At 46.1% G+C, this 14,279-nt stretch overlaps 1 protein-coding gene and 2 long non-coding RNA genes across 4 annotated transcripts; 2 read left to right on the top strand and 1 right to left on the bottom strand.

The window, feature by feature from the left end:
- The first annotated feature begins 131 nt into the window (after nt 1-131).
- LOC148403810 (uncharacterized) lies at nt 132-1,763 on the top strand. The gene is made up of 3 exons (XR_015861658.1): nt 132-263; nt 372-524; nt 815-1,763. It is a non-coding gene; the product is annotated as an uncharacterized LOC148403810 (long non-coding RNA).
- Nucleotides 1,170-7,392, bottom strand: npas4a (neuronal PAS domain protein 4a). 2 transcript variants are annotated; one of them, XM_088391811.1, is made up of 8 exons: nt 7,107-7,392; nt 6,182-6,342; nt 5,997-6,099; nt 5,608-5,911; nt 5,326-5,435; nt 5,055-5,190; nt 3,188-4,923; nt 1,170-2,864 (listed from the first exon to the last, which is right to left on the bottom strand). In XM_088391811.1, the coding sequence occupies exons 1-8, from the start codon at nt 7,282-7,284 to the stop codon at nt 2,836-2,838; spliced, it is 2,757 nt and encodes a 918-aa protein (XP_088247937.1). In that variant the 5' UTR covers nt 7,285-7,392; the 3' UTR covers nt 1,170-2,835. The 2 variants fall into 2 exon arrangements, with proteins under 2 accessions (XP_088247937.1, XP_088247928.1); XM_088391802.1 differs by having other exon boundaries at nt 5,055-5,435.
- On the top strand, nt 4,855-7,470 carry LOC148403808 (uncharacterized). The gene is made up of 3 exons (XR_015861660.1): nt 4,855-5,422; nt 5,621-6,381; nt 7,074-7,470. It is a non-coding gene; the product is annotated as an uncharacterized LOC148403808 (long non-coding RNA).
- The last annotated feature ends 6,809 nt before the right edge of the window (nt 7,471-14,279 follow it).

The raw sequence follows: 14,279 nt of genomic DNA, 5'->3' as shown, positions 1-14,279 counted from the left end.
TGCATATTTTCCTAATATCAATAGTTTGTGTGAGTGCTGCATTTACCACCAGACAGCAGAGGGCGCTCGAGCATAGAGAAAACTCAATTGTCGAGTTAGAAAAAGCTAAAAAAAAAAAAAAGTTTTTTTTCTAAAAGACAAATTATTGAAAGTTGTTTGTGTAAAAAAAGAAGACAGAAACATAGGCGCTCACCAGTTTTTGCTGAATGTTTGTTTTGATTGCTGGGAAGCTGTTGAGCAAGTCAATCAATCCATTACCAAAGGTTTGACTGTTTGAATCCTGCTTGTGTTTTTGTGCTAGTGGTGACACAGCAAGACTAGCACAAAAACGCAATTAAACCAAGCTGTTTGTTTATTCCTTTGTTTTGCAGGCTAAAACGTTTGCTGCTATACAAACATTTCTCTGCGACAAGACGTGTCCCGTTTTGACTCTAATCTAAAAATTCGTATCCATCCAATTTGCTTCTCACCAATGTGCGCACAGCACCTGAAGCTCCTCAACTCCCTTCAAGATAAGAACAGAGGTGAATTTGTATATGCTCAACCACAATTATGTATGGGAATGCCGCAATTGTTCTTGATTGCTTCCCACCGCCGTAGTGTACATCCATTGATGCCCCCCGAGTTATGTAACATTTGTGCTTCAGCCAACGAGCAAAAATGCTCCGGCAGTATGTTAAACGATTGGCTTGCCTTTGTAGCTTCACTTTGTCCCACTTGCCTCCTTTTACTGTACCTCTAAATTTAGCTTCCCCCTCACTCCCCCTTTGCCCCCTCCCCTCCCCATCTCTCCCTCCTCCTTTCGTCACTGCAGCTCCAAGCCGCTGAATGGATGGCGAAGATAAAGCGTGGCACCGGAATGCCTATATATGGAGCCCTCCTAGTCGCAGGTACGGCGAGCGGATTTGGAAAAGGAGCCGCGTGTCATCATCAGCGTCATCGTAGGAGAGAGGCGTACCCACAAAGCCGAGCTCGTGCGTCACTCTGAGTCAGATGGCGTCTCATTCTGTCTCGTCACGCGTGTGCGTCAGCGCTGTTGCCGAGGGAACCTCTCTCGGGGGGAAGAAAAAGGAGGGCTGCCGAGGAGGAGGAGGATGATGATGACGAGGATGCCGATGATGATGAGGATGCGGGTGCTGATGCTGAGAAGCAACTGACGACACCTCAGCAGCATTATAAGTGCACTTTATTATAAATGCATTTGTTCACATTCAAATACACTTATAAGCAACACAATCGAACACTGGTCCACAATGTCCATCCTGTAGTTAAGCATACTTTATATATTCATATTTGATACCATAGAAATCTCTCTTCATATATTTTCTATGTACAAACCTTCATACAAATGTTCACAACCGTCTGGAAAAAGAATAGAATCACATGTCACACATACAGAAATACAATTGTACACGTATTAGGTTAGCCGTTTAATAGCTAGAACGTAGGAATCAATCCTTTACTTGACCGTAGATGACTCTACGTGAACGTGTCGACACCGTGGAAATCGGAGCGTCCTCAAGCCAAGTCGCTTGGTAAAGTCCGAGAAGGAAAGAAAGTAGTAGCAGCCCAACCAACAGCCCCATTCATTAAGAAGTTGATTGTGCCTCACCTCCAAAGCCCCTCATGTGTCACTTTTGTCCAACAAAAGGACAAACGTACTATAAGCTGCCAGTGTTGCAAATCTTATCGTTGCAAAATTGCGGGAATTTTTGAAAATGGGAAAAATCTTCATGGGAATGAAAATAAAATAATTTGTTACATTTAGAGTGGGAGCTTAATAGGCAATTTAAAAGAAATTGGGGAAAGCCCCAGGGAACAACAAAACCCCCCAGATATGCAAGTTCGGAAGCAAAAGAGAAAATAAGAACTTTTTTTTTTTAGAATAGAAAAAAGAAAACTCAAAAATTGCAAAAATGCAGGAGTTCCTGTTCTGTTGCTTCAAAGTTTTTCAGGCTGCAAAATGTGATCACTTGCCATAAAGTGTCCCTCCGAATTCCGAATTCAATTCCCATGAAAATTTTCAATTTCAAAACAAGTTTCAAAATTCACCATTTTAACTTCTCAAGGAAATTCCTGCCCCTTTGCAACCCTGTCGAATAACACACGCTGATTCCCTGATCTGAAGAATCCACATTCAAAGTCTAAATGTACAGTACAACAAAAGAGCTCATTGGCAGCATAAGCCAAAAATCTCTTGACATGCTTTTTTTTTTTTTTTTGTTACCAGTTTGTTGCACATCACAAAGATCAACACAAGTTGAGATAGACAGACACTTCATGGAATGTTAAAGGTTTGCAAGCCACAAAGTCAGAATTCAGAAGCTAGAAGTGTGCTTTCAATTCCAAGTGTATTTAAAATGCCACACTGGAGCACCTTTTCAATTTTGCTGCACGTCAGGCAAAAAAGTGCTAAAAAGTCATAAATCAACTCTCTATTAAAATAGCCTTTTTTTTTTTCTTTGTCCATGTTCACGACAGATATTTTTCACTACGAGTGAATACAAATGCATGTCTGTAAGTTAAACAACGCTTAACAAGTTCAGATGGCCAATCTGAAGCGGGCGGCAGACACCGCATGGACTCAGGACTCAGTCAGTCGGGCGTCCATGTTGTTCTTCTGGTTCTGCTTGTAAATGTCGCACCAGGTTTACTAGTATACAGCTTCATGGTGGAACAAAAATAGAAAGCCCATTTTTTGTTCTCATGTAGGCGTCAGTCCTTTACACATTATGTATATTTATACACTTAATTATGTTTTACTTTGCAGTAAAAGTGTGTCTCCACAAAATATGACAATATGCCATACTTGATGAAGTAAGTCACAGACTTATTTTAGAACGGAGGGATGCTTCCACTCCCATCTGGAAGACAGAAAAAAAGAAGGAACAAGTCAGCTTAATGTTCAGTATATTGAGTTTTTGGATGAGATTTTAGGATGAACCTCACGTCAGAGAACCCTGACCTCTAAAGGCTTCAACTGTTTTGGAAGCTAATCACTCAGCGACCAGGTTTGAAAACTAATGTCACCTTGTCATCGGCCAATCGCATGACATAGATTCTCATACGTGCATTGAAACGTTGGGGATGAAGTTGACCTGAAAGTTCTAAGAACTTGAGGTTCATCCAGAAATTGCATCTGTCAGACTAAAAGTTAATTAAGAACATAACTGAACCGAGATCTTACCTTTGTGGAAGCACTGTGGCGATGGATGACACTGGAGTTGATACAACTCAGGTTGTTGCCCTAAACCAGGGGCGATCGAGGCACCTGCCCCAAACATGGGCTCCCGCACAGCCAGTTCCTCCAGGAGGGACTGAGTGCAGGAGGCGGCGGCTGCGGGGGAGACCGCCTCTACCACGCCGGCGGAGGCTACGGTGGTGACGGGCCCCGGTGAGGAGGTGAGGATGAGTGGAGGAGAAGTCGGTATGGAGGAGCATGAAGACACGGGAGATAACGCCACCTCCATCTCGGCGGCTTCCTCCGCCGACTCCTCCTCCATGGCGACCTCGTCGCTCTCCCCGCACCCGTCCGCCGAGTTAGGTTGCGCCGATTGGGCGCTACAGAATTGGCCCACTCCCTCAAATTGGGAGGCTTGGTGCCAGCACACTGGTGTCGGAGGAGAGACTGGGCTCGAAGCGTCCGGGATGTGGATGGGCGAGGGGGACTCGGGGGGCACGTCTTGGAGGAGGGTGTCTAGGATGCTCTCTTCAAACAGAGAGGTGTCGTCCTCCAGGAACATGGGAATGTCCAGGCCTCGCCACGCTTTGATGGGATAAAACTCCCGAAGCGCTTGGACTGAATCGACCATTTCGGCTAGCAAGGGGGACGGAGGGTTGGACAAGGATGTCGGGGACAGCTTAGACAGGAGGGGGTCCAGGTAGAACCCCTCCGCCAGGGAGCTGATGTGCTGGGCTAGCAGGGAGATCTCAGCCCTCTCCTTCTCCCGCTCTCTCTCCAGGGAGAAGAAGGAAAGGCAAGGCTGTTTTCCAGGGGACGCCTCAGGGGTGAGGAGCCCCTCCGGGGGACACTGAAGAGGCCTCAAGGGCACGTCCACGTAGAGCGGACCCCGAACTTCTGGAAGGGTCATCACCGTGCAGTCGCCGTCTCCTGGACTGTCCGGCGTGGGCGGCAATTTCTCGTAGAGGGCTCCGCAGCAGGGATCCACGGCGAAGAGCAGTTCTGTGGAGGGGTTGGGAAGGCTGAGGGGAAGTTTGGTGGACAGGGTGGTGGGAGGTGTGGGGCTTGAGCCGGTGGTGGTGGGTGGGGGCGCAGAGGAGACAGAAGATGCAGCCACGGAGGTTGTGGCTGTGGCAGTGGTGGCAGACGGGGGTGGCGTGGTGGTACCCGTGGGGTCAAAGCTGAAGTGCGGCTCCTCGAACGGGAAGCTAGCCCCTCCAATGTGGGGGGTGTACGGAGGTGTGCACACAAACTCCTTAGTCTGCTGAGCTTGTGAGGTGGGGATGGGCGGGAGCGGTAGGGGGAGAGCTGGAAGAGGGGGGTCCAGCTCGAAGGAGGGCGGCATGAGGATGTTCTGTGTTAAAAAGTCCAAGTCGGACACCGTCTCCACTGTGACCGGTGTGGGCGAGGGGGCCGCCGAGGAGCTGCGCACGGGGGGCGCCTGGAAGAAGGCCTCCTCCTCCAGGGAGGAGATGCTAGAGCGGGGCTCCTCCTCCGTTTGCATGGCCTCGGCCGCCGAGCTGGCCCGTTCGTCCGAGGAGGCCACGCTGCAGCCCGCCGTGCTGAAATCGAAGGACTGGCCTGACAGGCCGCTGCTGCCGGGGGTGAACACCTGGTCGGGGCTGGACAGGGTGTCGGGGGACTGGAGGCTCTCTTGCAGGGGGGGACCTGAACTCAGGACCAGGCTGAGCTGAGTCTGCTCTGAGGTCAGCTGTTGACGCACTGACCAGGCCTCCGACTCACTGAAATGGAAAAACATGGCAAATGTTAGGTGGGAATAAGTTGAGTATCTGATCTATGGAAAAGAATCATTTTAGATAAAAGTAGCACTTTTCTGCCATTCCTGTGTTACGTTTTTGCGACCGGCACATACCTGATGACGTAGTTGCTGCTGGCGACGGGGACGTCTCCTGGTTGCAGCTGGAGGACCATGTAGAGCCAAACCCACGATTGGTCCTGAGCCTGCACGCGCACCACCATCTCGCCTCGGCCCTCCCCTCCCTCTTGCACTGGTGAGTCACAGCGCAACTTGGTAAGCGCATTCATCATCCTTTTTTGTTGTTGTTTTTTTGTCAGTGTGGCGGCAGTAGGCGCGGTGTTCCCGTCGGCGCATATGCGGGGGTGTTTTGTGAGTCTACACTTACGCAGGCTGCGGTGCTGAGCGGAGGCGTGCGCCAAATCGTTTGGATGGAGGAGGCCGTACCAGGAGCGAGAGCGTAACGTCGCCACATCGTAGCCCAGGTAAGTGCGCACGCTGCGGGGGGAGGGGGGACATGGTCACTTAATGCACGACACACGCCAACATTAGGCTGTCGTTGGGCAGAAAACTCCAGTGTCCAAATTTGATCAGTTTGATATTTTCCACAAATCCATTCAATCAATCTCTTTGTACATATGACCGGAGCACGTTCGTTCAACTCATCTACCTTTCGTGCGCAGCCTGCAGCCTCAAGTCTCGGCCGTGCTGGGAGTGAAAGCCTTCCAGGAAGAGATTGGCGTCGGCCACCGGTGGACCGGCGGATGTGCTCTCCAGTCCAGAGCGGACGGGATGGCTTTCCAAAGGTGAGCAAAAACACACCCAGACGGGATTGGAGGTCCAGTAGGATCCGACGGCAGCGCTGCTGGCGGTGGGCACGGACAGGCGGCGAGCTCGAATCAGAACCAGCTTATTCCCAGCGCTTTGCCTGCGCACCGACTTGGATGTGTTGAAACGGCAGCGGAAGAGGCGATCTGTTACAAAAAAAAGGCAATGAGAACTCGGGCACAAATGTTTTCCGGCAATCACAGCAGATCAACACCACTTGTCTCATCTTACCCATCTCTGGGGAGGCTGCGCTGGACAGATGATTCCTAACGGTCAGCTGATCCGAAGCATCAATGATGTCATACACGCTGTCTCCTTGCGCCACTAAGTCCACCTGTCACACAAGCAAGTATCATCTGCTGATCTTCCATTAGGCGGATAGACGGACGGCTGAACAGACTGACGGATGAACTAACCATGGAATGTCCCAGGTGGTCGGAGACGGCATCGGACAGGTAGAGCAGCTTCCCCTCGGCGGTGAGCAGCATGAGGAAACCCGGGAGAGCCTGCATGAGGTCGGACAGCTCGGGCAGGGACAGGAAGCGAGCGCTCGGCTCCTCCGATGCGTTTGCAGCCTCTGCGTTGGACAGCAACAACAACAAAACACGTCAAGAGGGTATGTAAGGCTTCAGCACCATGGACAGTGACCTCATAGTCACACTATCAACGTTCATCTATCGACACGATCTAAAAATATAGTATACTTGTTATGGATGGAGGGACGGACAGACGGATAGATGATGAAGACAGACAACAAAAATACAACACAACAGTTCATCTTTCTTTATATATTGACAGAAGCAGATGGATACAAAGTAAATACTAGATAAAACTGTTCCTATTATTTTGCCTAAAAAAGACCCAAGAAATCTCCCAATACTTTTTTTTAAATGCATGAGAGCGCTGCTGCCAGTAGCACCATGGATAGTGACTCGCGATCGAGCCGTCACGTCTTCAGTACCACGGACAGTGTCTGTCCGCTGCCGCACCAATAGGCACTTGTTGATTCTACGTTACACGCGAGCGCGCAGACACACTGCATAGCTGCAGTGTTTTGCAAAAGTGTCTTCCCGAAAAAAAGATTTTCGTACACGATTAAATGGTGTCGTGTGTTAAAATGGCTCCACCTCTTAAAGACGCATACTTGGGTCCTTACTTTGTGTGTGTGCGTGAGCATGTTTGAATGTGAGTTTGACATTATCCTTACGTTTCAATATTTGAATTTGCATGTTCTTGTCATTTCAATTGCTTTCAATGGGAACATTTTATTTATTTATTTATTTTAATCTATCTGCTAAATTGTGACAGTATCATGATGATGATGATGAGGCATCGTCTTACCTGGCGGCGAGAAGAAGACAGACTTCCTGGTGTACATGCAGGCGAGTGACATGATGTGCAGGTATGACAGCTTGGCTTTGTCGGCGTCAGAGATGGGCAACAAGTCCTTGAGGTTGCGAATCTCGGTGTTGATCTGGTCCCGTCTAGCCTTGGAGGCTCCTTTGGTTGAGCGGTACATGCTTGTTACGGATGGCGGGGGGGAAAAAAGGCAAAGAAAGTCCCGCTGCAGGGCACTCGCGCTCGACCGTTATTGGACTTTGTTCATGGCTGGGCTGCACTGGGCTCGATCCGCTGACAGTGTGTGAGGGACTCTGCTCGCAAGTGGCTTATATAGCTTGAGAGCGAGGGGGGCTCCCCGACGCGTCTGCCGACGTAACGAGGAGGCAGGGGTGGGGGTGGCGGGGGGACTCATTGGAATGGATGCTGCAATCACGGAGCTCCTCCAGCTCCCTCCCTCCCTCCCTTGTTCCCTCTCTCCTCCCCTCATCGGTGACTGCACGCGGACGTCAGCGCTCGCCTCTCCCCGCCGATGACGTCGGGGTGAAATGGGGAGCTCCGGCCACGCAGAAAGCCTGATTTGGACAAAACCGAGTAAGGGGCGGGGCCAGCGTAAAAACGTAAAACGGAGTCACCAAGTGAGGGGGGAGGGAGAGAGGGAGAGAGGAAGGGAGGTGTACCGCATCCAGGGAGAGGATGAATGTTTTTATGTGAATGCATTCAAGCAGCATTTAGCTAGTGTATGAGCAGCTTACCTACCATTGACACATGGTTTATCTATCGCATCCATCTTTTTCTTCTATCTTGCTTTCATCTGTCCTCTATCTGTCTGGCTTTCTATCGTTTTGCCTTTCAGTTCATTTTTTGGTCATTCTCTTTCCATCTCTATCATTCTAGCTTTCTTCCTTTCAGTCCTTCTGTCTCATCTTTCTATCAACCTTATTTCTCCTCATCTTTCTACCTGCCTTTTCTTTCTATATTTCAGTCTTACTGGCTTACTATCATTCTCTTCTTTCTTATCTGCCTTGCCGACTTACTGTCGTCTTTGTACCATGCAGTCTACCTTGCACCATTCTGTCTTTCTCTATTTCTATTCATGTTCTTTCTCGTATTCAATCTTTCTGTCTAACTCTTACCCTTTTTGAAATGGGTGTCTCGGTCTATCTATCTTTTGCTGTATCATTCTTCCATTGTTCTCTCTGTTATCCATCCGTCCATCCGTCCGTCCGTCCGTCCGTCCATCCATCCATCCGTCCATCCATCCATCCATCCATCCATCCATCCATCCATCCATCCATCCATCCATCCATCCATCCATCCATCCATCCATCATGAATGTGTAGAATCCTTCCGCTGTTAATTTTGAGAATGCATGAATGAAGGAGGAGGGTGCAAGTTACATGTGGGATGATGCACCGAGGACGAATGGGCGAAGGATGAAGCAATGTATGGAAGAGGCGCACGCAGCATTATGCAGACATGTTTGCGGTGCATGTGTGAGAGAGCGGGAGATGGGGGAAAGATCTAAAAATAGATTGAGTAGATGTATATTACTGGCGAGACACACGCGCACACACATTTGTGGGCTGCTGCATGGCGCCCCCTGCAGCCGCCCTCATGCTATTTATAGACCAGGAGGAGCACTTGAATGGACAAAAGGAAACATCGAGCAGAGTTTCTAATGACACAAAGAGAGAGGGGAGGGGAGGGGAGAAAGTGTGTGTTGTGTGTGCTGTGTGTGCTGTGTGTCCGTGTGTTTGCTTGTGTTTATTTGTGTGAGAGAGAGCAAAACCAATGGTATGCTTTTAATGTGTCTAAAGAGTTGCCACGAAAAAAATAAATTCATTTGGTTATGACATTTTTTGCCAAATGTCTAACATGTTACAAACCAAACCTGTCACAAAATCCAAAATCTGTGCATCTTGCATTAGACTAAACAATAAACCCTTCATCGTTGTGTACCACTTTGAGCTCTAAAAGATTAAATGAACTAATAATATGCATTTTATGTGCGTTGCTACGTAGCAACGACGTCACTCGCTCTCATGCGTCCACCAGTGAAGTCCTAATCAAAGGTTGAGCTCATTCAAGGTTTTGAATGGACCCAAGATGAGGTGAGTCATGCGCACTCCTTGTTTCAAAAACAGAAATAACATCACAAGTACCTCTAAGTATGTGCATCACTCTATTTTCTTTCATGGTGTTCTGTAGTGAAATTATTTTTAGAAAATGTCCCCATAATGATGCTGTCAAGAAATGGGGGAACTGTTGCATAAAATCACTGTGAGGACTTCAAAAGAACAAAGCACAAAAGTCAAATAGGACACATTTACTCTGCTTTGTAGGAACAAACAGCAGCAGAGCTTCTCTGTCTCTTCTTCTTGCTTTTAATCATGCTGTATGTTTTCCAATATAGCTCAGTGCTGCCTCGCATGTTGAGGCACAACGTGGTACTGCACGAAATACAGTCTTTCTAGAAAAGTGGCACATGTTGAGACTGACATGTTTTGTGTCCATATGTTTAAAATATTGGTTAGCAATACTGAAGACCCACATCCACTGTCCCTAGTGGAGTGGCCAGTATGCATGTCATTTTTAGAAGCTTGTGACTAAGCAGCCGTTTGTTCTGTAGCTGATGTAAGCTGCTGTGATTATGCGTCAGCGGATGAAAATCAAAGCCCTTCACATCGATGAGCGTTCCAGCGCGCTGACGTCACGCATGGACGTCGAGCGGACGTTTTTGCGCCTAATGTTTGCTTATTGTGCGTGGACAGTTTGGTGCTGCTACAATTATATCTGCTATCAACTGACCAAATCAATTGAGAGAATGTATTGATTGTATTGATCAACTGACCATATCAAACAAGGCCAATAAAGCTGATTCTGATTCTGAAAAACAAAAGGTATGTCCGCTTGGAAGGTCAAATGGTTTAAGTTGCCTGTCCGTTAGACTGAACTGTCAATGATCAGTAACTTCGTTGACTTTTCTGTATCTTTTTCAAATCTGCTGCTAGTTGTCTGCTGCGTATATCTGGCAATGGAAGGTGTTGCTAGGCAACAGATAAGCTCCTTCCCCCGTTTTTTATTTTTCAAGAAACAAAGTGCAGACCTTGAAATCCGTGGGTGTAAAAATAAGCACAGTGAGAGAGGGAAAAAAAACCCACACCTTTCTGGTACTTGTTGTCTGTCGGTTGTATTGTCCCTCATGTCTCTTTTACACGACTTTGTCCCAAAAATAAACCACTCTTCGACTTATTTATAACTCACAAAGTCGAAGCAAAGTTTGTGCCTCAAAGACTCACAAAGCAGCACCAGGTCTACGCTCTCATTTGCTGATTGCTACGTCACTCATCGGGCCAAGGCCCACTTTTTAAAACCACACATACTCAAAGTCATAGATCCAGCAGTATTATGTGAGAATGGTGACCCCTAGTGGACACCACGTGCACATTTTATTGTTTCATATCACAAAATTTGTGGTCATCCGATTAATCGATGGGATAATAAGTAGAATAATCAATTCTGAAAACACTCCATCAGCATCTCTGATGAGGTGAAGATATTTCATCTACATTTTCGTCACAAGATGAAGATTGTGAAGTGCTCCAAATGATGTCTGGGGCACAATTGCATGCGTTTAGTATCATATTGATGGTTTGTACCATTGTGGTGTGTGTGTGTGTGCGCGTGTGGCTTGAATACACTCAACACCCAGAACAAACTTGCATGCTAATGATGATGATGAAGATGATGATGTATGTGTGTGTTCTGTCGGTGTTGTGCGTGAAGCGACGATGACTAAAGGTGAGGGGAACATGCTGTTCGCTCCAAATTTTTGCACTTTTTTTGCGTCCCTCGATATGCTGTGAAAGTCACACCTGTTGGTAAGGCAGCTGCCAAACACGGGACCGCCATCGGCGTGTCTCATCAGGAACACAAAGTGCAAAGAGTGTGAAAAGGACATTGAGAGAGCCATTGGGTGACTGGAGGCGCCATGAGCTGTTTGAAGATGTGAAAGCAAAAAAAGAAGTCAGTCAAAGTAGAGAATGGGTTGATCAATTAATTATTAAGACAATCCGAGAGCAAATGAATTTGCAATTCCACCAAAGTCAACTTTTTAATGCGCAAGAACAAGTGAATAAGAAGTGCACCAACGCCTCCTTCATCCTCTTCATTCTCCTCCTCCTCCTCTTCTTCTTCAGCTGTCTCACTTATGTAGCCTTGCACCTTGTTCTTTGTGCTCTTACAATAAGCAGTTTATTTTTAGCTGCTGGGGCAGCCGCCGAGAAGGCAAGCGGGCAGTGCTCGGCCAATATTTGGCATTGGCCTAAGTGTGTGTACTGCGCGTGCGTGCGTGCGTGTTTGTGTGTGTGTGTGCACACTCACTTTCCTGTCAAAAGAATTTGTAGGATTTTAAATTGTAGTTTGTTCTTGTACCTTGCACTTGCATCAAAATGTACCACCTTGTGGTGTTCCCAATACTCTGATCTGCTCAGATCACATTAGCTTGTTATCGCTCGCTGTTTTTGTACTTCTGACTCTTGTGTACATGCACATGCACGCATGCACAGACTTTAGTTTTTCCCATCACCACCACAGCGGTGCTGATGCGGGTGTTGCCATGGAGACACCACCTCGACGTCTTCCATGCACTCCTCTCTTTCATTGATACCGGTGGCTCCCCCCTGCTCGGTTATTTAACACATTTACAGGGAGAACAAATGCACGTCAAGTGTCGTTTTCATCCGTGTACTGCAAACACAAACGGAACGCATGTAGGATGTGTACATCTGTGTGTACATGCATGTAAGTGTGTGTGAGAAGCATGCACACATACTCAAGGGGGGGAGCCAAAGTGACACTTTTAGTTTTGTTCATAAACTAATTGTAGCACTCACTCACTCACTCACTCACTCACTCACTCACTCACTCACTCACTCACTCACTCACTCACTCACTCACTCACTCACTCACTCACTCACTCACTCACTCACTCACTCACTCACTCACTCGAACCAAAGTGTCATTCATTCAGATGGTTGATACTGAGCGCCGCTGAACTACATTTGTCCGTATGCTGCACTTGCCCCCATTATTGTTGTTGTTGACACAGTTTGGGACATGAGGACACGTGTGTGTGTGTGTGTGTGTGTGTGCGTGTGTGTGTGTGTGTGTGTGCGTGTGTGTGTGTGTGTGTTTGTGTGCGTGAGCTGTCATTGCCATTCACACGTACTTTCACTCCTGATTCATGAAGAGTGACTGTCCGATGCCACTTCATCACAGTGATGGTCATGTGTACTATTTTTGACTGACGCTCCAAATAGATGCGAGCGGCACACTTGAGTCAAAGCAACCAACGCAGAACAAACAAGTTAGCAAAAGAAGATTTCTGTTTCAAAACAAACACGCAGCAATCATCAACTTTTGTGGAATCGATGCTAAAAGTCATGTTTCGTAAATATGAGACTTGCATATACTTATGCTGCTTATACTGCAGTCTAATCATTATTCAGATTATTGTGTATGTATGTGTGTATCTAAGTCACAATTGCTGCACCTATTTTTTTCTCTCACTTTCTTTTAAAAGACGACATAGTTATGCTCTCTCATGATTTCAAATAAAAGTTGATTTGAAAATTTAACAAAAAAGTTCAAGTTGATTTTTCCATTTAAACTATATTTTGGAATTTACTATTAACAACCCTCAATGATTAAAATAATTGAAATGTGAAAAGATAGAAAATATATAGATAGTTATATTTATGAATATGTTTTAAAATGACTATTAAACATATTTTGCTTGCATTTACCAACTTATTTATTTTTAAAATTGGTTTAACATTGTTGGGTTTCAGGTCAAACTGACCATTTATTATGTTTTATTAGATTTTTTTTCTTGTTATTAGAAATATACTGTATATTTTAAAATCCCATTGGCACAGGCAAGATTGTTGGTTAAATGTGACAAGTTGAAATGTGTTTCTTCTGAATGCATGTTTTTACTGGGTTTAATTTCTCTGCACGGCAGTTGTTGCTATTTCTTGTCCCTGTGGGTGAACGTCTTGAGCGGTACACAATATATTGTGGATGTGCGCCCACGCCGCCATAGCAACACTTTGTTGCCTCTTGGCAACCGTGTTTATGTAATGTGAAAAGGAACCAAGGTGGAGGTCACAGCGTTTATATAAATCTTTTTTTTTTATTGGAAAAAATAAAAAGTCGAGCAGACACGTAACAGATTCTCACATTGTGTGTGTGTGTGTGTGTGTGTGTGTGTGTGTGTGTATGTGTGTGTGTGTGTGTGTGTGTGCGTGTGCATGCATACGTGCACATTTAAGATATATTCTACCACCATTACCCACGAGAGGTGAACATTTTTGCAACAGAGAGCGCATCAAAAGTTTTTTTTTTTAAATAATTTTACTTCTCCCGCATGCTTTCAAAAATTAAAATTTATGGAAAAAAAAACACAAAGTGATGTCAACTTTTTTGTCTTTTCTTATGTAAGAGAAGCTACCTAGGTTTTGGGTGTATATAAAAGCATTGTTGTCAATTTTTCTTCTTACCCCAGTGTGTGTGTGTGTGTGTGTGGGGGGGGGGGGTTGGCACACTAAACACTAGTAGACAAGCACAGAATGGGATGGTCGGATTATATAAAAGAAGTGTGTGTGACTCATTACCACCCTCAGCGACACCAGATGGGTGTTTGTGTGGTGGTGGTGTGTGTGTGTGTGTGTGTGTGTGTGTGCGTGTGTGTGTTGTTGTGTGTGCGTGCATGCATGTGTGTGTGTGGTTGTGTACGTGTGTCAGGTTTTCCTCACCTTTGTGGACAAGCTTTCCAAAAATGTTATTTTGGGGAAATGTTATTTTTTGGGGTGTTGGGTATTAGAGTTAGAGGTTAGGCTTAGGTGTAGGGTTTAATGTTATAAAACAGGGTTTTACATTTCGGTGAGTGTTTGAAATTAGGGTTTTAAATAAGGGTTAGGTCTTTAGATGTGGGTTTGAAACTAGCCTTAGCGATTCAATTTAGAGTTAAACTAGGGTTCTTGTTTAAATTAGGCTTTGAAAATTGGTTTCAGAAATAGGGTTGGGGTTTCAAATTTGGTTTTGAAACTAGAGTTAGGGTTTCAAATCAGGGTTTGGAAGTAGGGTTTGATCTGGGGTTAGAGTTTTAAA

Source organism: Syngnathus floridae, chromosome 1 (assembly GCF_059516105.1).
Source record: "Syngnathus floridae isolate MCC-2025c chromosome 1, RoL_Sflo_1.0, whole genome shotgun sequence".
Lineage (NCBI taxonomy): Eukaryota > Metazoa > Chordata > Actinopteri > Syngnathiformes > Syngnathidae > Syngnathus > Syngnathus floridae.
Note: the sequence above shows the minus strand (reverse complement) of the source record. Positions and strands in the feature narration are given on the sequence as shown.